At 37.6% G+C, this 23,291-nt stretch overlaps 2 protein-coding genes across 2 annotated transcripts in view; one reads left to right on the forward strand and one right to left on the reverse strand.

Moving 5' to 3' along the window:
- Positions 1-17,702, forward strand: part of LOC138322112 (PHD finger protein 14-like) — a 39,756-nt gene extending 22,054 nt beyond the window's left edge. Inside the window, exons 14-21 of the mRNA XM_069266171.1 lie at positions 2,599-2,745; positions 2,972-3,075; positions 4,431-4,562; positions 4,842-4,980; positions 5,677-5,817; positions 11,204-11,346; positions 16,219-16,336; positions 16,734-17,702. Of these exons, the coding sequence (XP_069122272.1) occupies positions 2,599-2,745; positions 2,972-3,075; positions 4,431-4,562; positions 4,842-4,980; positions 5,677-5,817; positions 11,204-11,346; positions 16,219-16,336; positions 16,734-16,799 (990 nt within the window). The 3' untranslated portion in view covers positions 16,800-17,702. The remainder of the gene's footprint in view (positions 1-2,598; positions 2,746-2,971; positions 3,076-4,430; positions 4,563-4,841; positions 4,981-5,676; positions 5,818-11,203; positions 11,347-16,218; positions 16,337-16,733) is intronic.
- A 226-nt stretch (positions 17,703-17,928) lies between these two features.
- LOC138320697 (uncharacterized) lies at positions 17,929-22,654 on the reverse strand. Its single transcript, XM_069263865.1, has 3 exons — positions 22,146-22,654; positions 21,482-21,631; positions 17,929-20,788 (listed from the first exon to the last, which is right to left on the reverse strand). Exons 1-3 carry the CDS (start codon positions 22,396-22,398, stop codon positions 20,610-20,612), a joined length of 582 nt encoding a protein of 193 aa, XP_069119966.1. The 5' UTR covers positions 22,399-22,654; the 3' UTR covers positions 17,929-20,609.
- Positions 22,655-23,291: the final 637 nt, after the last annotated feature.

Consider the following 23,291-nt stretch of genomic DNA (forward strand, 5'->3'; position numbering starts at 1 on the left):
GTGGCAGGAGGACGTCCTATGACAATAGTATGACCAGGTAGATATATATAAATCTGGGGGAGAGGGTGGCAGGAGGACGTCCTATGACAATAGTATGAACAGGTAGATATATATAAATCTGGGGGGGAGGGTGGCAGGATGACGTCCTATGACAATTGTATGACCAGGTAGATATAAATAAATCTAAGGGGAGAGGGTGGCAGGAGGACGTCCTATGACAATAGTATGACCTGGTATTAAACATGTGTTTGAATATGTCAGGGATTATTGGGGGGGTTGTGTCCTGTGGATGATTATCATGTTGTGTGGTATCTGTGCATGAACACTGGTAATATAATATATCAAGGCTCATAGTCCCTTTTATTACTGAAATGTTATATACTTTAAACCAACATACGGTATACTTTCCATTTCTTTTCATGAACCTGCCCTGTGGGTAGGAGTTAGAATTGTAACTGCTAAATTTATTGCATAATCGTAAAAGGTGACTCAGATTTGGATCTTATCTTTTCTTCTTCCTAACTAACTTTCTGTTTCCCCTTTGTGTCTCTTGACACAGACTCACTTTGGCCTTTGGTTGAGTGCTTGCCCCTGTGAGGTAGGCTGGTTGAAACATATCATATTCTACCACATCGGACTGAGATATCTGCACTCTCGGTGAGGGTAAGATTTCTCTGTCTTACCCAGGGCAAGAAAGCTTGCATGGGTAGAACATATACACAATGATAAACCGGAAGTTGTAAAACGTCATATGAAAATATAAATTAACCTGTACAGTCCAATTGGACAATCAATATCATATGCGTACTCCAGCTTGTGCTTCACTTGCGTGCTGAACTTTGACTTAATGATCATGGCAATCAGAATTCCACTCTGTAAAAATTTAACTGGTTTTCATAAATATAATTGTATTTCTGTGACTCTGAATATTTCAAAATGATTTAGATTTTTGTTTGTCACAGTGCAACAAGTTTTTGACACAGTATACCGGTAATAGAAATTTTCAAGTTGAATTATTATTATTCTTGGGTCTTTTTTTAATTGCGTATAAAGTAAAAACCTGTAATATCGCTACCTGTTTTACCGACAAACCCGCTTATTGCCTTGAATTTATTCAGAACGGAATTCCCTCCATACAAATACACCTGTTATACCGCCAAACCCGCCTACCGCCATCCGCTATCACATTCGTGGAACAAATGATTAAAATAACACTATAATGACCTCGTTCATATCTCCAAATTCTGTTAATAGGGACACATGTTTCAGTGCACATGCACAGACTGCTTTTTCCCAAATACATTTTAGATCATTTATATTAGATGGAAAGTATAAACCGCGCATATTTGACATATATTTTCAGTCTAACATTTGTTTGAAAATTGTCACCTCTAAGCCTTATACTAAGGCGAAACGGGCCGATATCACGAGTGGAACCATGCCTCTTTATAATTAACAATGTTTGTATTCTTATCTTTTTGATTTCCTGTATGTAGGTCGTATATACTTAAACTTCCAAATATGCATATAGGAGCCGTGTTTTTATCTGCTATTCAATAGTTTTTATTCTTAGTGCTCATGTACTGAAGACTAGCTACGTTAGCCATGATTTGCCGGTTTAGTTTCATGTGTTAGTTTTAAATACATCACCCCATTCCTTTAATTTTCAAATAATTAATGATTTGTGTTGTATTTGAAACGTTGATAATTCAAGAAATGAAATGGCATATCTCATTATTAAAGTAAAAACAAATGGTATTTCATAGAAGTAAGCACTTTTTATAATATAGCCGCTTCGGTAACTTGTCCGGTTGTTCCAGTTGCCGCTTAGGTGTTTGCAAAGAAATTCGCTTACGTCATTGAGAAATGACAAATCGCCTGTTACGGCACGATACTTGGTAACACAAACGAGTTCAGTTTTCATGTTTTACTCACATAAAGCTGACATATCTATTGAATGACTACTATTGAAATTAACTTTGATATCAGTTTAATTTTGGAACTTTTTATATTGCAAAATACATAGTGGCCCTACAGTACACAGACTGACTAGAAGATCTGTTTCAGCACAACACCATAGAACCGACTTTAGTAGGTCACAGCATGATTAGTTAATCATGGGTTACAAATCTGATATACCCCCAAACTTGATATATCGTCAAATTCTAGGGAAACAGAAGGTGGCAATATAACGGGGTTTTAATGTAGTAGCTTTTAACAACTTTGGGTAATTACAGGGGCAGAAAAAGGATCACCTATATAGAGAGTAGGACAGGGAAATCTCTACCCTCAGAGATGATTCAGGACAGTCTAACCCTCAGCAAGCCTCAGGTTAGATAGTTGTGAATCTCCTCCTTGGGTAGAGATTTTTCTGTCCTATCCTTGAGTTAGGGAAAGATTATAAAAGTCTATTAAAGTGGTAGTTTCTGCTCCTGCTCATCGCTCAGCATAAAGGGAGTGGGACAAAGGGTTTGTCTGTTGGACAGTGTTGGCGGTATGCTTCCGTGTGATATACCATAAAAAGCATAAACATATTGAAAATATCTGTTTGCTAATACCATTTGAAGGACCTTTCCTAGAAATTCAATATATTTCCAGGAAAAAGATTTGTATAATTTGATGATCTTTCTTCTGCTTCTGTTGCTTCAGCTGCTTGCTGATATTGACCAGTTGAAGGACCATTCACAGCAACTGAAACTGGAGGGAACCAACATTTATAGTACACTTACAGATATGACTGTCAAGGTGAGAAATCAGCATTGGGTAGAGTGGTCTTCTTTGCATATATTTAAATGTGTGATAAGGAAACAGATTTGTATGAATTCTTTCTGGATCCACTGATTTGTATGAAATTCGCTGCATTTTTTGTTGCCTTTGTAAAATGAGATAAGGTATTAATAATTGAAAAGTATGTTTCATCTGATAAAGGCGATGATCTAAACATGTTGAAATATTGATATCCTGCCTCCAGCCGCTGACCATGCCCGAGATGTTCAGCACCAAGCGCACCCCAGTCAAACCTCCTACAAGGCAAGATAGTGTGCCATGTGTGTCACCACCAGCTATCATTAACCAGTGAGTAAAAATTATTAACCTTCCTTTGGGGAGAGTTCAGGATAACATGGTAGTTATCTTATAGAGGCTTAGAGTGTATGTTGTATAACTATAAAAGAAGTAGTATTGGTATATCTAATACAATATACTGGTGCTGTAGGATGTGATGATATCAACAAAATGGCCATTTTCTTGCTGAACTTGGAACATCCTTTTTAGAAATCATCATGGTATGACAGTAGATGGCATGTATAGCAGTTGTTTATTAGCTTCCTTACCTGACAGGTGTGTTGTATGTTAGTTTACTATGTAAGATTAGTGTTGTTAATTAGCTTCCTTACCTGACAGGTGTGCTGTATGTAAGTTTACTATGTAAGATTAGTGTTGTTAATTAGCTTCCTTACCTGACAGGTGTGCTGTATGTAAGTTTACTATGTAAGATTAGTGTTGTTAATTGAGCTTCCTTACCTGACAGTGTATGTGCTGTTATGTAAGTGTGCTGTGTAGTTTACTATGTAAGATTAGTGTTGTTAATTAGCTTCCTTACCTGACAGGTGTGCTGTATGTAAGTTTACTATGTAAGATTAGTGTTGTTAATGAGCTTCCTTACCTGACAGGTGTGCTGTATGTAAGTTTACTATGTAAGATTAGTGTTGTTAATTAGCTTCCTTACCTGACAGGTGTGCTGTATGTAAGTTTACTATGTAAGATTAGTGTTGTTAATGAGCTTCCTTACCTGACAGGTGTGCTGTATGTAAGTTTACTATGTAAGATTAGTGTTGTTAATTAGCTTCCTTACCTGACAGGTGTGCTGTATGTAAGTTTACTATGTAAGATTAGTGTTGTTAATTAGCTTCCTTACCTGACAGGTGTGCTGTATGTAAGTTTACTATGTAAGATTAGTGTTGTTAATTAGCTTCCTTACCTGACAGGTGTGCTGTTTGTAAGTTTACTATGTAAGATTAGTGTTGTTAATTTGTTTTCCTTACCTGACAGGTGTGCTGTATTAAGTTTACTATGTAAGATTGTTGTTAATTAGCTTCCTTACCTGACAGGTGTGCTGTATGTAAGTTTACTATGTAAGATTAGTGTTGTTAATTAGCTTCCTTACCTGACAGGTGTGCTGTATGTAAGTTTACTATGTAAGATTAGTGTTGTTAATGAGCTTCCTTACCTGACAGGTGTGCTGATGTATGTTTGTAAGTTTACTATGTAAGATTAGTGTTGTTAATTAGCTTCCTTACCTGACAGGTGTGCTGTATGTAAGTTTACTATGTAAGATTAGTGTTGTTAATTAGCTTCCTTACCTGACAGGTGTGCTGATGTAAGTTTACTATGTAAGATTAGTGTTGTTAATGAGCTTCCTTACCTGACAGGTGTGCTATATGTAAAAAGTCATGTAACCCACACCTGCTGGTCCGGTGTGACCTGTGTAAAAAGTACTATCACCTTGGCTGTCTGGATCCCCCACTCACTCGCATGCCGAAGAAAACCAAGCTCATGGGCTGGTAAGTGGTCTATTAGTTTGTATGGAGTTTTCAACTTAGCAGATAACAACATAGTTCATAAAGTAAACTAAGGCCTAGTGTGAGTGGTAGAATGGGACAAATTGGATCACACATTGCTTGTTATTATTAATTAGGAAATGGTGTCATTTCTGAATCAATGATAATTCTATTTGGATAACATCATGTGCATTCTATGATCTACTTTATGCTTGCCATGTATGCATAGTAAAGAGTATTCTTTTGTGTCCATATTGATTTGTTACATTACCATTTCCCCAGGCAATGTTCAGAGTGTGATCACTCGAGTAGTGGCCCAGAGGAGGGCAGTAAAGAGGACATGAATGCTCCACGCAGACTCAGAGAGAAAATCAAAGAGCCCTTCAAGTGGTCACCTGACCTTAAATACGAATTTGAAAAGGTATGAAAAACTGACAGAAGAAAGGTGCTGTCTGTAGTGAAGATATAAATTCATGTTTAGTGAAATATATGTATGTCTTTGACTGGATTTTCCGATCCCAGTTCACTTATTGAGATATCCTTTTGACTAGCGGTGACCATTGTTGTAAGATAATGTTACATGTTCACATTTTCATCTTGTTCTAAATACCCCATAGAACCATATTTGGTCTGTAGTTGTGCTGGTATGAAATGCTACAAAATTTGTTCAAACAAATTACCCATCACTGGAGTCAAATAATTATGCTAATGCAGAGTTCTTAAAGAACTTATGTATGAGTCTAAGAGACCATGTTTATTCAAACAAATGACCTTAACTTTCATTCAAGGTTACATGAGTCAAAAAGGCAAAAACCTTCTCAATAAACAATAGCATACTGGTATGAAGCACTATCAAGTTTGTTCATATGGCAAATGAATGACTTTGACCTTTATTCAAGGTGAAAGGTATCAAATATGAGGAAATCTTTGAACAAGATAAATTTGATAATGAAAGGCTTAGACACACAACAATTTGTCTGTAGCATGCTGGCATGAGTTCTACTAAGTTTGTTAAAAATATTATGCTTTTACTTTGTGTTCAGAATGCTAAAATCTATTAATTCTTATCAATAATTTTGTGGTTTACTTTATATCATTTTTCATTACACATGTTTAGTTACCAAAGTACGTGAAAGGCGGTGCCAAGAAAGGGAGACAGAAGAAGAAAGTGAACAAGGATGATTTATCATCAGTAAACAGTCCTACTACCAGTAAACCTAGTGTGGACCAAGCAGATACAGGGGGATCTAATGTAAAGGTACCTATTGGTAATAAGTCGAAAACCACTGTGTCTAAGGGGCTCAATTTGTGAGAAACTTAAATAACTGACTCAACTTAATTCAATTATTACTGTCGGCTCGGGATTTGAAAGGCATGGCTGCATTACTTCCTTATGTGGATGGACTAGTTACCTGTGCATCTATACACACGACTGTAGGTTTATTCTGGGAATGCAGCGCTTGTTTTTATTGGTTGACCCATTTCTATAAACACGCCCATTTCCCCAAAAATAAGCTTCAGAAAAAACGTGCATTCGAATTATTTGAGTTCAAATCGGTAAAAATCAGTTTCAGTACCGATACATATCTGACATAAGTGACATAAAGTAGAAAATTTCTAGGAAAAGCACACATTTTGCTGATTTACCTGAAAGATATTTCAGTATGTACATGTAGCAGAAGTCATGCATGCAGGCCCCAAACAGCACCGTTTGTGATCCAGGCCTAAAATCTACATTGACGTCCGTAATTATTTAAACCACAGAAAATCTAGTTATCGATTAGTCCTTTGTTATATAGAGGTTACACAATGAGTGGTTGTTGAATATTGAAAGTGGTTGTTGAATATTGAATTTATTCCAAATGAGTGTGTTATTTTTTAAAAGTTACAAAAGACATGAGCTTTAGCGAGTGTCTTTTGTAACTTTTAAAAAATAACTTACGAGTGTGGAATAAATTCAATATTCAACAACCATGAATAGTGTAACCTGTTTCTAACACAATAATATTCGGTTTTAGCCGATAGAAATACGGCAGGGATACGGTAACATGTATTTACCGAAATATGCAAATAAGGTGTAGTAATATTTATCCCCCGCCCAACAAAGTTGGCGGGGGATATACAAATGGGTTCCGTCTGTCCGTCCGTACGAATGGTTTCCGGAGCATAACTCTAAAACCAGTAGAGATATTTCCACGAAACTTCATACACACATTGGTCTTATGGTCTAGTAGTGCCTTTTGCTATTTTTAGGTTTTCATTTTTTCCATTTTTTCTGTAACCATGGAAACATTGCTGAAAATATCATATTTTTGTACCAGGTTCGTTTCTGAAGCATAACTCTAAAACCAGAAGAGATATTTCCACGAAACTTCATAGACACATTGGTCTTATGGTCTTGTAGTGCCTTTTGCTATTTTTAGGTTTTCATTTTTTCCATTTTTTCCGTAATCATGAAACATTGCTGAAAATAGCAGATTTTTGTGTAAGAATCGTTTCCGGAGCACAACTCTAAAACCAGAAGAGATATTTCCATGAAACTTCATAGACACATTGTTCTTATGGTCTAGTAGTGCCTTTTGCTATTTTAAGGTTTTCACTTTTTGTACTTTTTTCTGTAACCATGGAAACATTGCTGAAAATGGCAGATTTTTGTGTAAGAATCGTTTCCGGAGCACAACTCTAAAACCAGCAGAGATATTTCCATGAAACTTCATAGACACATTGTTCTTATGGTCTAGTAGTGCCTTTTGCTATTTTAAGGTTTTTCACTTTTTGTTCTTTTTTCTGTAACCATGGAAACATTGCTGAAAATGGCAGATTTTTGTGTAAGAATCGTTTCCGGAGCACAACTCTAAAACCAGAAGAGATATTTCCATGAAACTTCATAGACACATTGTTCTTATGGTCTAGTAGTGCCTTTTGCTATTTTTAGGTTTTCACTTTTTGTACTTTTTTCTGTAACCATGGAAACATTGCTGAAAATAGCAGATTTTTGTGTAAGAATCGTTTCCGGAGTACAACTCTAAAACCAGCAGAGATATTTCCATGAAACTTCATAGACACATTGTTCTTATGGTCTAGTAGTGCCTTTTGCTATTTTAAGGTTTTCACTTTTTGTTCTTTTTTCTGTAACCATGGAAACATTGCTGAAAATGGCAGATTTTTGTGTAAGAATGGTTTCCGGAGCACAACTCTAAAACCAGCAGAGGTATTTCCATGAAACTTCATAGACACATTTGATGTAGGACTTCTAATTTTGTATTATGCTTTACTTTTTATTTAATATGCATGCAGTAAAACTCAGATATATCAAACTCAATTACTATGAACATTCACTTAATTCCTATGTAACTCGTCGCTGTTTAAAACAAATAAAAAATCGCACTGTTAGCTGCTGAACTTTGTTAAAGCTAAGATCAGTTCTGGTATTTTTCAAAGAAGCAAATGTTTTCAAAGTTGGTTTCACTTTGTTAAAAAAACCATAAATATGTTTTGTATATATTCTTCAATTGCAGTTGGGTTTTAAAATACTTTCCCTATACTCTTACTAGCATATAAAATTAATGCATTAATTGATTTAGCTCTCCATTGGCAGGGGATCTGAATGACTATGTCCTTGTTGGGAACATCTTTAGGGTCAAATAATACTCATTTAACGTCTTATTGAGTTCAAATCTTCAAAATTGCTTCCAGAAAATAAAACTCAATGTCATACTACATGTATACATGTAAAAGCATTCGCATGACACGGCATCGTCTATTTCCCGCCAGATAATCATCAAGCCATTACCGTCAAGATCAAGTTTGTTTAATACACGTTAAAACTATGAAACTCAACAGTAAAATCCTTGTCCGGCAAGATATATAATTAGTACTAAAGGTCAATTTAACATGTATGAAAACGTCACATATTTTGACACAATGACCATGGCGCATACGCTTTCCAACAGCAGTTTTGGACGTCAAGCAGCCATCAAAACATAGAATGACGTCATTTGATTATTGATGACGTTGACAATGATGACGTGACACAGGGAAAGAAGTAGTTCGGTTAAAGTTCACCATGTCAGCCAATCAGAGTGCGTACAGAGTTTATACCACGTGTGGTATAAACAAATTGTTAATCAACAGCGGCAGTGTTTATTCCATGTCCTGAGAGTTGAATAACACCGCCTATTGTGGTAGAAATTTTGTTCCTAACTTTGTTATATTTCATTCCTACACATGTTTTTTAGCTCACCTGGCCCGACGGGCCGGTGAGCTTATGTCATGGCGCGGCGTCCGTCATCCGTCCGTCCGTCGTCCATCCGTCAACATTTCCTTTAAATCGCTACTAGTCATAGAGTTCTGCATGGATTGTAACCAAATTTGGCCACAAACATCCTTGAGAGAAGGGGAACAGAACTTGTATAAATTTTGGCTCTGACTCCCCGGGGCAGGAGGGGCGGGGCCCAATAGGGAAAATAAAGGTAAATCCTATAAATCGCTACTTGTCCTAGAGTTCTGCATGGATTGTAACCAAATTTGGCCACAAACATCCTTAGTGGAAGGGGAACAGAACTTATGTAAATTTTGGCTCTGACCCCCTGGGGGCAGGAGGGGCAGAGCCCAATAAGGGAAATAGAGGTAAATCCTATAAAACGCTACTTGTTCTAGAGTTCTGCATGGATTGTAACCAAATTTTGCCACAAACATCCTTGGGGGAAGGGGGACAGAACTTGTAAAAATTTTGGCTCTGACCCCCCGGGGGCAGGAGGGGCGGGGCACAATAGGGGAAATAGAGGTAAATCCTATAAATCGCTACTTGTCCTAGAGTTCTGCATGGATTGTAACCAAATTTGGCCACAAACATCCTTGGCGAAAGGGGAACAGAACTTGTATAAATTTTGGCTCTGACCCCTGGGGGCAGGAGGGGCGGGGCCCAATAGGGGAAATAGAGGTAATCTTATAAATTGCTACTTGTCCTAGAGTTCTGCATGGATTGTAACCAAATTTGACCAGAAACATCCTTGGAGGAAGGGGAACAGAACTTGTATGAATTTTGGCTCTGATCCCCTGGGGGCAAGAGGGGTGGGGCCCAATAGGGGAAATAGAGGTAAATCCTTTAAATCGCTACTTTTCCTAGAGTTCTGCATGGATTGTAACCAAATTTGGCCACAAACATCCTTGGCAGAAGGGGAACAGAACTTGTATAAATTTATGCTCTGACCCCCCGGGGGCAGGAGGGGCGGGGCCCAATAGGGGAAATAGAGGTTATCTTATTTCCCTATTTGGCCCGCCCCTCCTGCCCCAGGTCGAGCAAATTTTATACAAGTTCTGTTCCCCTTTCGCCAAGGATGTTTGTGGCCAAATTTGGTCCTAGATTTCTGCATGGATTGTAACTAAATTTGACCAGAAACATCCTTGGGGGAAAGAGAACAGGAAATTGTATAAATTTTGGCTCTGACCCCCTGGGGGCAGGAGGGGCGGGGCCCAATAGGGGAAATAGAGGTAAATACTGTAAATCGCTAATAGTCATATAGTTCTGCTTGGATTTTAACCAAATTTGGCCCAGAAACATCCTTGGGGTTAACAGAATTTGTATAAATTTTGGCTTTGACCCCCTGGAGCAGAAAGATGGGGCCTAATAAGGGAATTCAGAAAAGAAACAATGAACTTGAATTCAGAACATTCCTAGGCATTACAAACCAGGTGAGCGATACAGGCCCTCTGGGCCTCTTGTTTTAATTACATTACTTGGCATTACAAACCAGGTGAGCGATACAGTAAAACAGTCAACAGTAAACTCAACCAATTTAAAAGATTTACAATGTTGAGTAAATTTTAAGATAAAGGAGAAGGTACGTTAAGACTCGAATATGGCCCCAAAATTAATTCTCCAGTAAAGAACAACATACTTTGCCATATAACAGTTGAATACATTTGTTAACACATTACATCCTGAAAATATCCCACATGTGCCAATTATGTTCACTATGACGTCATCAACATGCAGTTTCCTGCCATTTTTCACAAAAACCCTTGAAAAATCATACTTTTTGAGTGGTTTTCTCTAAAAATGAATGTGGCCGCCTTCGTGGAGCAGAAAGATATTTTCACACGTTGTGTATCATGTATTTACGCATATCCATGCAAAATATAAAGTTGCTCGAATGTGGCGGCCAAATCCATTTCAAGCCTTTTCTAACCTAAAGATAATGAATTTTTAACAAAATTTGGCGAAAAGAGGAAAATCATCAATTTGATGACGTCATAGGTGGAGCACATCGTGTACATGGTTATACAAAGTTATGTTTTGATGAATGGCAAGTATGAGTGTATTTATTGAAGTGAAATTGATGTGGATCAGAGTTAATATTTTTCAGCCTGAAAAATTAAGGCCAAAGACTGGTCCTATCATATCTACTTCTTTATGATACTACTAAAGTATTAATGAAAATCTCTTTACCATAAAAAATTGTTGAGTTATCTATCTATATGTAAATGTTTATGTATCCTATCTACACTCATTTGTACTGATGGGCTGCAAATTATGAAATGAATTAAAATTGACTCAAATTAAATATACCTTGTACATTGAATACCTCAACATAAAAAAGTATTGATTTGTAATTATCTATTTTTTCATTTGAATGCTGTAGACTGAACCAACACCTGACACATTAATCAAACTGGGCCAGCCACCTCCATCCAAGAAACAGCGGGGAGGGAAAGAGGAACAGTCCCGCGAGGAGTTAATGTGTGCCGTATGTAACGGTCTGGGGGACTTTACCAACACTGTCAGGTACATAGTGTAGTGTGATATAGGATAAAGATAGGCTCCCAGGAATGTGTGTCGTGTGTAACAGTCTGGGGGACTTTACCAACACTGTCAGGTACACAATGTAGTGTGATATAGGGTACAGATAGGCTCCCAGGAATGTGTGTCGTGTGTAACGGTCTGGGGGACTATACCAACACTGTCAGGTACACAGTGTAGTGTGATATAGGGTACAGATAGACTCCCGGGAATGTGTGTCGTGTGTAATGGTCTGGGGGACTATACCAACACTGTCAGGTACACAGTGTAGTGTGATATAGGGTACAGATAGACTCCCGGGAATGTGTGTCGTGTGTAACGGTCTGGGGGACTATACCAACACTGTCAGGTACACAGTGTAGTGTGATATAGGGTACAGATAGACTCCCAGGAATGTGTGTCGTGTGTAACGGTCTGGGGGACTATACCAACACTGTCAGGTACACAGTGTAGTGTGATATAGGGTACAGATAGACTCCCAGGAATGTGTGTCGTGTGTAACGGTCTGGGGGACTATACCAACACTGTCAGGTACACAGTGTAGTGTGATATAGGGTACAGATAGACTCCCGGGAATGTGTGTCGTGTGTAACGGTCTGGGGGACTATACAACACTGTCAGGTACACAGTGTAGTGTGATATAGGGTACAGATAGGCTCCCAGGAATGTGTGTCGTGTGTAACGGTCTGGGGGACTATACCAACACTGTCAGGTACACAGTGTAGTGTGATATAGGGTACAGATAGACTCCCGGGAATGTGTGTCGTGTGTAACGGTCTGGGGGACTATACCAACACTGTCAGGTACACAGTGTAGTGTGATATAGGGTACAGATAGGCTCCCCAGGAATGTGTGCGTGTGTAACGGTCTGGGGGACTATACCAACACTGTCAGGTACACAGTGTAGTGTGATATAGGGTACAGATAGACTCCCGGGAATGTGTGTCGTGTGTAACAGTCTGGGGGACTATACCAACACTGTCAGGTACACAGTGTAGTGTGATATAGGGTACAGATAGGCTCCCGGGAATGTGTGTCGTGTGTAACGGTCTGGGGGACTATACCAACACTGTCAGGTACACACAGTGTAGTGTGATGTAGGGTACAGATAGACTCCCGGGAATGTGTGTCGTGTGTAACAGTCTGGGGGACTATACCAACACTGTCAGGTACACAGTGTAGTGTGATATAGGGTACAGATAGACTCCCGGGAATGTGTGTCGTGTGTAACGGTCTGGGGGACTATACCAACACTGTCAGGTACACAGTGTAGTGTGATATAGGGTACAGATAGACTCCCAGGAATGTGTGTCGTGTGTAACGGTCTGGGGGACTATACCAACACTGTCAGGTACACAGTGTAGTGTGATATAGGGTACAGATAGACTCCCGGGAATGTGTGTCGTGTGTAACGGTCTGGGGGACTATACCAACACTGTCAGGTACAGTGTACAGTGTAGTGTGATGTAGGGTACAGATAACTCCCAGGAATGTGTCCGTGTGTAACGGTCTGGGGGACTATACCAACACTGTCAGGTACACAGTGTAGTGTGATATAGGGTACAGATAGACTCCCCAGGAATGTGTGTCGTGTGTAACGGTCTGGGGGACTATACCAACACTGTCAGGTACACAGTGTAGTGTGATGTAGGGTACAGATAGACTCCCGGGAATGTGTGTCGTGTGTAACGGTCTGGGGGACTATACCAACACTGTCAGGTACACAGTGTAGTGTGATATAGGGTACAGATAGGCTCCCGGGAATGTGTGTCGTGTGTAACGGTCTGGGGGACTATACCAACACTGTCAGGTACACAGTGTAGTGTGATATAGGGTACAGATAGACTCCCGGGAATGTGTGTCGTGTGTAATGGTCTGGGGGACTATACCAACACTGTCAGGTACACAGTGTAGTGTGATATAGGGTACAGATAGACTCCCGGGAATGTGTGTCGTGTGTGTAACGGTCTGGGGGACTATACCAACACTGTCAGGTACACAGTGTAGTGTGATATAGGGTACAGATAGACTCCCGGGAATGTGTGTCGTGTGTAACGGTCTGGGGGACTATACCAACACTGTCAGGTACACAGTGTAGTGTGATATAGGGTACAGATAGACTCCCGGGAATGTGTGTCGTGTGTAATGGTCTGGGGGACTATACCAACACTGTCAGGTATACAGTGTAGTGTGATATAGGGTACAGATAGACTCCCGGGAATGTGTGTCGTGTGTAACGGTCTGGGGGACTATACCAACACTGTCAGGTACACAGTGTAGTGTGATATAGGGTACAGATAGGCTCCCGGGAATGTGTGTCGTGTGTAACAGTCTGGGGGACTATACCAACACTGTCAGGTACACAGTGTAGTGTGATATAGGGTACAGATAGCTCCCAGGAATGTGTGTCGTGTGTAACGGTCTGGGGGACTATACCAACACTGTCAGGTACACAGTGTAGTGTGATATAGGGTACAGATAGACTCCCGGGAATGTGTGTCGTGTGTAACGGTCTGGGGGACTATACCAACACTGTCAGGTACACAGTGTAGTGTGATATAGGGTACAGATAGGCTCCCGGGAATGTGTGTCGTGTGGTAACGGTCTGGGGGACTCTGGACTATACCAACACTGTCAGGTACACAGTGTAGTGTGATATAGGGTACAGATAGGCTCCCGGGAATGTGTGTCGTGTGTAACGGTCTGGGGGACTATACCAACACTGTCAGGTACACAGTGTAGTGTGATATAGGGTACAGATAGACTCCCGGGAATGTGTGTGTCGTGTGTAACGGTCTGGGGGACTATACAACACTGTCAGGTACACAGTGTTAGTGGAGTGTGATATAGGTACAGATAGACTCCCGGGAATGTGTGTCGTGTGTAACGGTCTGGGGGACTATACCAACACTGTCAGGTATACAGTGTAGTGTGATATAGGGTACAGATAGACTCCCGGGAATGTGTGTCGTGTGTAATGGTCTGGGGGACTATACCAACACTGTCAGGTACACAGTGTAGTGTGATGTAGGGTACAGATAGACTCCCGGGAATGTGTGTCGTGTGTAACGGTCTGGGGGACTATACCAACACTGTCAGGTACACAGTGTAGTGTGATATAGGGTACAGATAGGCTCCCAGGAATGTGTGTCGTGTGTAACGGTCTGGGGGACTATACCAACACTGTCAGGTACACAGTGTAGTGTGATGTAGGGTACAGATAGACTCCCAGGAATGTGTGTCGTGTGTAACGGTCTGGGGGACTATACCAACACTGTCAGGTACACAGTGTAGTGTGATATAGGGTACAGATAGGCTCCCGGGAATGTGTGTCGTGTGTAACAGTCTGGGGGACTATACCAACACTGTCAGGTACACAGTGTAGTGTGATATAGGGTACAGATAGACTCCCAGGAATGTGTGTCGTGTGTAACGGTCTGGGGGACTATACCAACACTGTCAGGTACACAGTGTAGTGTGATATAGGGTACAGATAGGCTCCCAGGAATGTGTGTCGTGTGTAACGGTCTGGGGGACTATACCAACACTGTCAGGTACACAGTGTAGTGTGATATAGGGTACAGATAGACTCCCAGGAATGTGTGTCGTGTGTAACGGTCTGGGGGACTATACCAACACTGTCAGGTACACAGTGTAGTGTGATATAGGGTACAGATAGGCTCCCAGGAATGTGTGTCTGTGTGTAACGGTCTGGGGGACTATACCAACACTGTCAGGTACACAGTGTAGTGTGATATAGGGTACAGATAGGCTCCCAGGAATGTGTGTCGTGTGTAACAGTCTGGGGGACTATACCAACACTGTCAGGTACACAGTGTAGTGTGATATAGGGTACAGATAGGCTCCCAGGAATGTGTGTCGTGTGTAACGGTCTGGGGGACTATACCAACACTGTCAGGTACACAGTGTAGTGTGATATAGGGTACAGATAGGCTCCCGGGAATGTGTGTCGTGTGTAACGGTCTGGGGGACTATACCAACACTGTCAGGTACACAGTGTAGTGTGATATAGGGTACAGATAGACTCCCGGGAATGTGTGTGTGTGTAACAGTCTGGGGGACTATACCAACACTGTCAGGTACACAGTGTAGTGTGATATAGGGTACAGATAGGCTCCCCGGAATGTGTGTGTGTGTAACAGTCTGGGGGACTATACCAACACTGTCAGGTACACAGTGTAGTGTGATATAGGGTACAGATAGGCCCCCAGGAATGTGTGTCGTGTGTGTAACGGTCTGGGGGACTATAGCAACACTGTCAGGTACACAGTGTAGTGTGATATAGGGTACAGATAGACTCCCGGGAATGTGTGTCGTGTGTAACGGTCTGGGGGACTATACCAACACTGTCAGGTACACAGTGTAGTGTGATATAGGGTACAGATAGGCTCCCGGGAATGTGTGTCGTGTGTAACGGTCTGGGGGACTATACCAACACTGTCAGGTACACAGTGTAGTGTGATATAGGGTACAGATAGGTCCCCAGGAATGTGTGACATGTGCAACGGTCTGGGGGACTATAGCAACACTGTCAGGTACACAGTGTAATGCGATATAGGGTACAATAGGCTCCCGGGAATGTGTGTAACGGTCTATGATATTTTAATTAAAGAAACCTTTGGAGATGGTGTGTACAGTTCTTATATGATGGTTTCTCAAGCTTTCTTTCATTCTTCCCAAATGTCTGATCAAATGCATGTATAACATGTATTTAAGTATTTAAACACATTTTTGTAGAATTTTTTTAAATATTACATTCATGTGTTATTTTGCTGTTAGTTATATGTCAGCTAGAAAGAGAAGAAAATGTTAATTTCATATGTAAATATTTGACAGTTGTGATGAGTGCAAGCTGAGCTACCACTTTGGATGTTTGGATCCACCAGCTAAAAAATCACCCAAACAGCGTGGATACTCCTGGCATTGTGAGGCCTGTGACCCTACAGATAACTCGGTACATCTAACGCTTCTATCAAACCATTATAATACTTAGTTCGAATATACATTTGGAGATGGATTCAAAGATATGTGCACCAATACGTTGTTATAAGGGGAGATAATTTTTGTTAAGCTCCCAATATGAAATTGGCGTGGATGGTTTGCTCTGTTGTGTCAATAACTTTCTTTCTTAATTTGGACAACATTATTTTTGTTTTAAGGGGATAATACTTTCTTTATCGCTTGTGTGGATATGCCATTAATGAGGGAAATAACTTACTACAATTTTAATTTGCTTTCATTTTGATATATAAAGATGGTCTAGTAATAAGGGGAGGTAACTTGCTTTCTTGATTAATGTAGATATTTTCATTATAAAATATCTATTAAATAATGTGTATGATATATTTTAGGATGAAGAGGAACAGGATATGGAGGAGGATTCTGGCAGCAAGAATGATGAAAATGTGGGAAAATAAAATGTGTCATTATGAACCGATGTAACCAGTTTACATACAACAGTATAGTCCCAATTTTTCATTTCTAGAATCTCATGCATGCCCATGAGAAGAAAAACAAAAATCTACTTTCGTTTTACCTGTAGACAATTACTCCAACAACAAATGGTAATTGAGGTGATATAAAGAAATATCAACATGAATGCTTGCCAAATCAGAACAGTGTTTTATATACTATTGTTTTGTACCTGTCTTCCTATCAAATATAGATATCTATGTGTCTATCAAAACAAATATCCCATATCTTTTTATAGGCTTGATAATTATGTACCATATCTGTGGTACCTTGGTAGTTGTGCATAGACCACATTGGGACCAAAATGGTGGTAAGCAGCTGTCTTGGATTATACAATTGATAGTATTATAGTGCTGACTTTCCGGAGAGAACGGACTAGTAATACTTTATTCATACATTGGTGACATGTTATAACATACTATTGGAATTCATTCCAATTCTTAGGAGAACAATAATGCATGAACCAAAACAAACATCTTCCACAAGTGTTAGAATGTATAATAAAACATGTTATTTAATCCTGGTCAACGAAATGGAGAATTTTATCTCCCTAAATCTTAAAAAAAAAAAAAAAACATGAAAAGAAAAGGGGATATATATTTGTGAAGAAACATCGACATTTCATCATTTCTTATTGTTAATAGTGCTTACTTAGACTGATGTACATTTTAGGGTCTGTTCGGTTCATCACTAGATAGATAAGAATGAATTATTGTTAGCTTATGGGTGCTATGATAACACTTAATCATGTCAAGTGGAGAAAGTATTGTTTTCATTTTGTTACATACACACTTGTACATACTGACTGTATATATTAAAGTGCAATAAATGTGATGATATCATTAAAATTTTGTTTCATCTAATTATTACAAGAACATGGAATTCTTAAAATTCTCAAGTTGAAGGATCATATAGAATGAAAGAATTTTGTTAATGGTTATCACTAATACAAACTTAAGAAAATATTCTAATATTGTAATTACAATACTTCATGTCTATTTTTCAAGACACTAGAACAAGGTAGTAATTATAATGGATAAATAAATTCTATCAATGACAACCAAAACTTGACACTTTATCTTAAATCTTTTCTTTATTGTTTGTTACATAACAATTTTACATAAAATACATATGGTAAATCAATGAAAAAACTATGTACAAAATCTACACAAAGGGAGATAATTCAAACAAGACAATCTATTTCCTAGGATTACGATGCATAGTTGTCGGAGTATATAGATATACATGTATATATTCTTCTTCACATCTATAATGTACTTCAGCAGTTAACTAAATGCCTGTATGGCAGAATCAGCAAGTATTAGTAGAATTTGTACATTATTTTCAATTCTAAGATAAAGAATAACTGATTGGCTGCTAAAACTTTTCTTTCATGAAAAAAAAACCAATGATATAATAATTATTTAATTTGTTATGGTAAATTATCTGCGGTAATAATATTACAAAACTTTTGAAAAGTTATTTTTAAACGTACCTTCAATTATCAAACATTTTCACTAAAAAAAATAAAATCAGTTAACCATGAACAAGTTGAATTTACAGTATTAAAATCACACCACTTTGATTAAAGTGAATAGACCTAAGGCTCATGATCTGCACGTGTCTATTTTGTATGGAAAAGAAGAAGTTCGAAGATAAAAACCTGTAATATCATTTGGTCAACAATATCATACAATGATATTGATAGGAACAACCAATGCCCTTATGTACTTATGTCAAAAACTTAGTACTGAAAGAGATATCACTAAGGATTCTGGTATTAAAAGTTATCTGTACACTTGTAATAAAAGCTGATTTTAATCACATGGAGAATGAATAAATCAAATTGTTACGAACAAAAAATCTTAGTAACAAGGTGATTTATTATTGAAAGGTATGAAACAAAACTACAACCTCCTGCATCTTTGATCCTCGAGTCCATTTCTAATTACCAACATTTTAATACATCTAGATTACATTTCCTTTTCATTATAATGCATGTTACAAATAGCAACTGTAGTTTAAAGTATCTCTTTGCTGCTGGTGTATAATATTAATAATAGACTTATGATATTGATAATGAAATGTACAAATGAAATCTGCAGAATCGCTTTTCTTCGTTATTAATATTGTATATTTTTAATAAGAAATTGAATAGCCAGCTTAATTTTAGTACCATAATATACCTGTTATTTTTTCTCAAGAAAATTAGCAAACTTAAATAAATTATCACATATTCTTTTTTATTTAACGTTGGGAAGTTAATAATTATCTATTCCACTGTGGAAACAATGATTCATCTCCATCAGTCTAATTTAAAACGTAATTTTTTTATCTTTGTATATTTTTAAATTATACAATACTGGCAACAGAAAAAGAAAATAAAATATAAAAGTTTTGATGAATTGGTAAATCTAAGTAATGAAAAATTTTGTTTCAGTACAAAAATAAATTCTGTTGTGAATATATTGATATATATACAAATTGAATGTTAATTATATATGTACACTATACACAATCATGAATAAAACTTATGATTCACAATCTTATTATCAAAATTACAAAAAATAATTGCAATAGAATTAATTAACAAAGATGATGGGTAATTATAATTCAAATGATGAGATATTTTTCCCTCTGATAGTAATTTGAAAATCTACACAATAGGATGATCAAGATTAATGAAGGTTTGATACAAGTAGTGTATGGCAAGGTCCTTTTTCTGAATAATTGAGAAAATATATTAATCAAAATAGATACGGTAGATAACAATGAGATTTGAACATGTGATCTTTGGAGAGAAATAAAAAAAAAATAATAAAGGATGAAATAATGTTTTGAATGCTATTGTTTAATCATTTCATTCAATGAATTCTTTAAAGACAATATTGATATCTGATACATTTATATAATTCCTTAGAAAACGTCATGGATAAAGAAATGATATTTAAATGGATCAATGCCAGTCAAATTAAAAATGAAAGACATAATGAATTATTCAGATTGATAAAAAATTATTGACACTTTTTTGTAGAACAACACAGCCAATCAAAAGTATGCACCAAAAATTAATGATCCAAATTTTTATCTACACAAAATATTTGGATGCTTTAGGTCAATCGTCTGCAAAGATATAGTATGCTGTCTAAAAAAATCAGCATTTTTTAAATTTTCAATACAGATGGTAATTGGCTTAACTTTCTCTCAATGCTAGTTGGTTATAATGGTTTGAAGAAAAATATGCAATACCAGAAAAGATTTCTTTTTTTGGATGACCTTTGACTAGAAAATATGTAAGTGTTGACATAAAGAATTGTGTCTATATCTAAGAAGTAGTGATGGGAAATGTCAATATAATACTTGAAAAGGTTATCTTTTTCCATGTATGAAACTTGATTACCGGGGGGTATGTATATTGAATCAAATGTACTTTGGAGAAAAACATGTTATTGTTGTAAGGTTCCATCCGAGCAAGCTAAGGGGTATGGTGACTGTAACCCCTGGCTGTTGTGAGTTTATATATTAAGCACTCAAAATAATCATTAAAAAGGTTTTTGAAATTATCTACACAAATATGTTTTTCATGTCTGGATTTTATTTATGCAAAAAAAACTTTGATATATATTTAACAGATTTTTTGGTCTCTTTTTCCCCTATCATCTTTTCTCCAAAACACACTAGCTAGTAGTAGTTCTACAAATATTAAATTATCTAATCATTCCTCTCTCCTCCAAGTTCTACAAATATTAAATTATCTAATCGTTCCTCTCCCCTCCAATGATGAAGATAACAGCAACGACAAAGTCAAGGATGCCAGCCAATAATGCCAGTACAAAACTCCAGGACAGTTTGACGTACGAGTTAGGCATGGTTCTCGCTTTCTGGACGTCTTTCAGTGATCCAAACACAATACATGTTGTCACAATAAAGATTCCTGTCAAGTGAAGGACAAATCATTAGATACCAAATACTAACAAAATTATATCTAACATAGATGGTTGATAGATAAGCACATAAAAATATGCCAAATTTATTCTATTGTTGAGACCAGATTACCCAGTGGAAAACCACAGACCTACAATCAGTGTTACTGTTAAGTAACTACCTTGTCTGAGATTTTAATAGCCAATAGATGGACTACCTTGGTAGTTTTGAATGTCAAGTCGGACATTGATTTTGTTTAAGTTAATGCTTTAGCAATACAATCTTGATAGACCTCCAACATACTATTGTCCCAATACTGAGCTGTACTTAGTATAAACTCTTTGACCCCTTTATTATGAACTAAGGTCAAGGTCATTGACTTAAACAATTTTTATAGATATTCACCCAACATGCTGTATCATAATCTCCTTGCTTCCTTTTTTAATATTGAGAATCAAATTTGTAAAACAATTAAGAGTATTTAACCTTCTTAGGTTCAGTATAACTTCTTTAGTTGATGATGAAAACCAAAATGACATTAAAATAGTCTTGATAGAGGTGACTTATTGTTTAAATATTGCCTGAGTATGACCCAAAATGAGATTTACCCTGTACAGTTTGTAAAATTCGGTATAGCCCACTAAGATGTTATATTAGAGCCCACCAGATATAGTGCTGTTTATCTGTACGCTTTTTAACTCACCTGCCAGGAAGAGGAGGAAGATGGAGATGTATCGGAGTGTGGAATACCCTCTCAGGTCAGGTACAAACATGTACATAGCAGCAAGTGCAGCAACCACAAGCATTCCGATAAAACTCATTGACTGCATCGTTTGTATGGTCCGGAACCAGTCTGTGTAAAAAATAAAGTAGAGGTTCATAATCTCTTTTTTTTTTTCCACTTCAGTACAGAATTTGTAAATTAATAAAATTCTGCATGTCATCAAATGGATGAGTAAACATGTTTTAAATTTAATAGTTGTTTAATTCAATACCAAAAAAATCCAGGTTAGTTCTATTTCTTGCCTAAAATTTACTCTCCTGTGACATTAACACTAAAAAGGATTTGAAAAGAACAAGGATTGAATGTATTAAAAAGGCATTATTTTTTATTCAATATGTAAAATGTGCAATGTGAAATTTTAGAAATTAAAACTAGCCCGGTACTTATTAGTACTGTTTCTCAAACTAGCGATACAGATAGGGCAGGCCTAATGTTACTTTTCATTATTTTGCATAAGCATATATAGGAATTGTTATTGTTTAGTACTTCTGATATGCTTTAGTTATTTTTAGACAACATATAAAGGTTTAACAATATCAGCCGAGGCCAATATACCCTTGTATACTTTTGAATTGAGACTTACGAGAGACCTGGACATCTTCCCAGACGAATCCTTGGCATTGGAAGTCGGCCTCATCTCCTCCCAGATTCAAATCTGCACATTTCTCCCAGAGTCCAGCAAACTCCACTGTGCCGTACTCATCTGTGGCGGTCAGGGCCCAATGGGCACTTCCGAGTCCAATCACATGGAAAAGGCAGGACACAAGTAATAGAATGAAGCCCACTCGGAAAATCCACGGAATTTCATCCAAGGAATCAACACCTTTCAGACTCATGGTGACAATGTCTCCTGTTTTGAATCGATTGTTTACTTCCTACTTTTTAGACTCAGGTGGATAACGATGTTTTTGTGTACAGGTAAGTAAACGATTTGCAAATAACTTACCCTCTTTGGCATTAAATATACTTGTTTGTTATATATATTCGTTTCTATAGCCGTAATCAGGTGAAAATTATCCAAAGTAGGTCATCTTCAAAACTACCAGGTGCGCCATTACAGTACAGGTAAAAACGCTACACCTTGACCGAGTCTCATAAACGCTTGTCTTAGGTAACTGTACACATGGGAATCTTGGTCCGCTGTAAGCTTGATTCGTCATGCTTCAGTAATTCCACACAGGTACAAGATGAGTAATACTGGATAGGAATTTGTGACGTCACAAGGAATTTGAACTGCTTTAAATACAATTCTTGATTAAAGCGTTGCAATTTTCTCATTTATTTTTGTGCCGTTTGATATAATTTCCTTATTGTAAATATATTTATATATTTAATTAAGAACTTGACAAATTTCTAGAAAAAGCTGGGGAGTGCATACCAACTAAAACCATTACTATTCGGCCTAATGACAAGCCGTGGTTAGACGAGATTTAAGAAAACGAGACAAACTTTTAAAGATTTTGAAACGACATCGAACAACATTAACTCTTGCTAACTTTCGGAAACAACGTAATCATGTAAACAATTATAAAAAGCAGATCAAAGAAAATTTTTATTCGGATATTAATGGCATTTTTGATCGTCACTCGGATTCGAACCCTAGAAACTACTGGAAAATTATTCGGAGACTATTAAAAACCTCGGACTCTACCAACTCTATTCCTCCTCTATTAAACGATGCAGGGCAACCTGATATGACGGATGTAGGTAAAGCCAATTTATTAAATGA

This window comes from Argopecten irradians, chromosome 4, assembly GCF_041381155.1.
Source record: "Argopecten irradians isolate NY chromosome 4, Ai_NY, whole genome shotgun sequence".
NCBI classification, from domain to species: domain Eukaryota; kingdom Metazoa; phylum Mollusca; class Bivalvia; order Pectinida; family Pectinidae; genus Argopecten; species Argopecten irradians.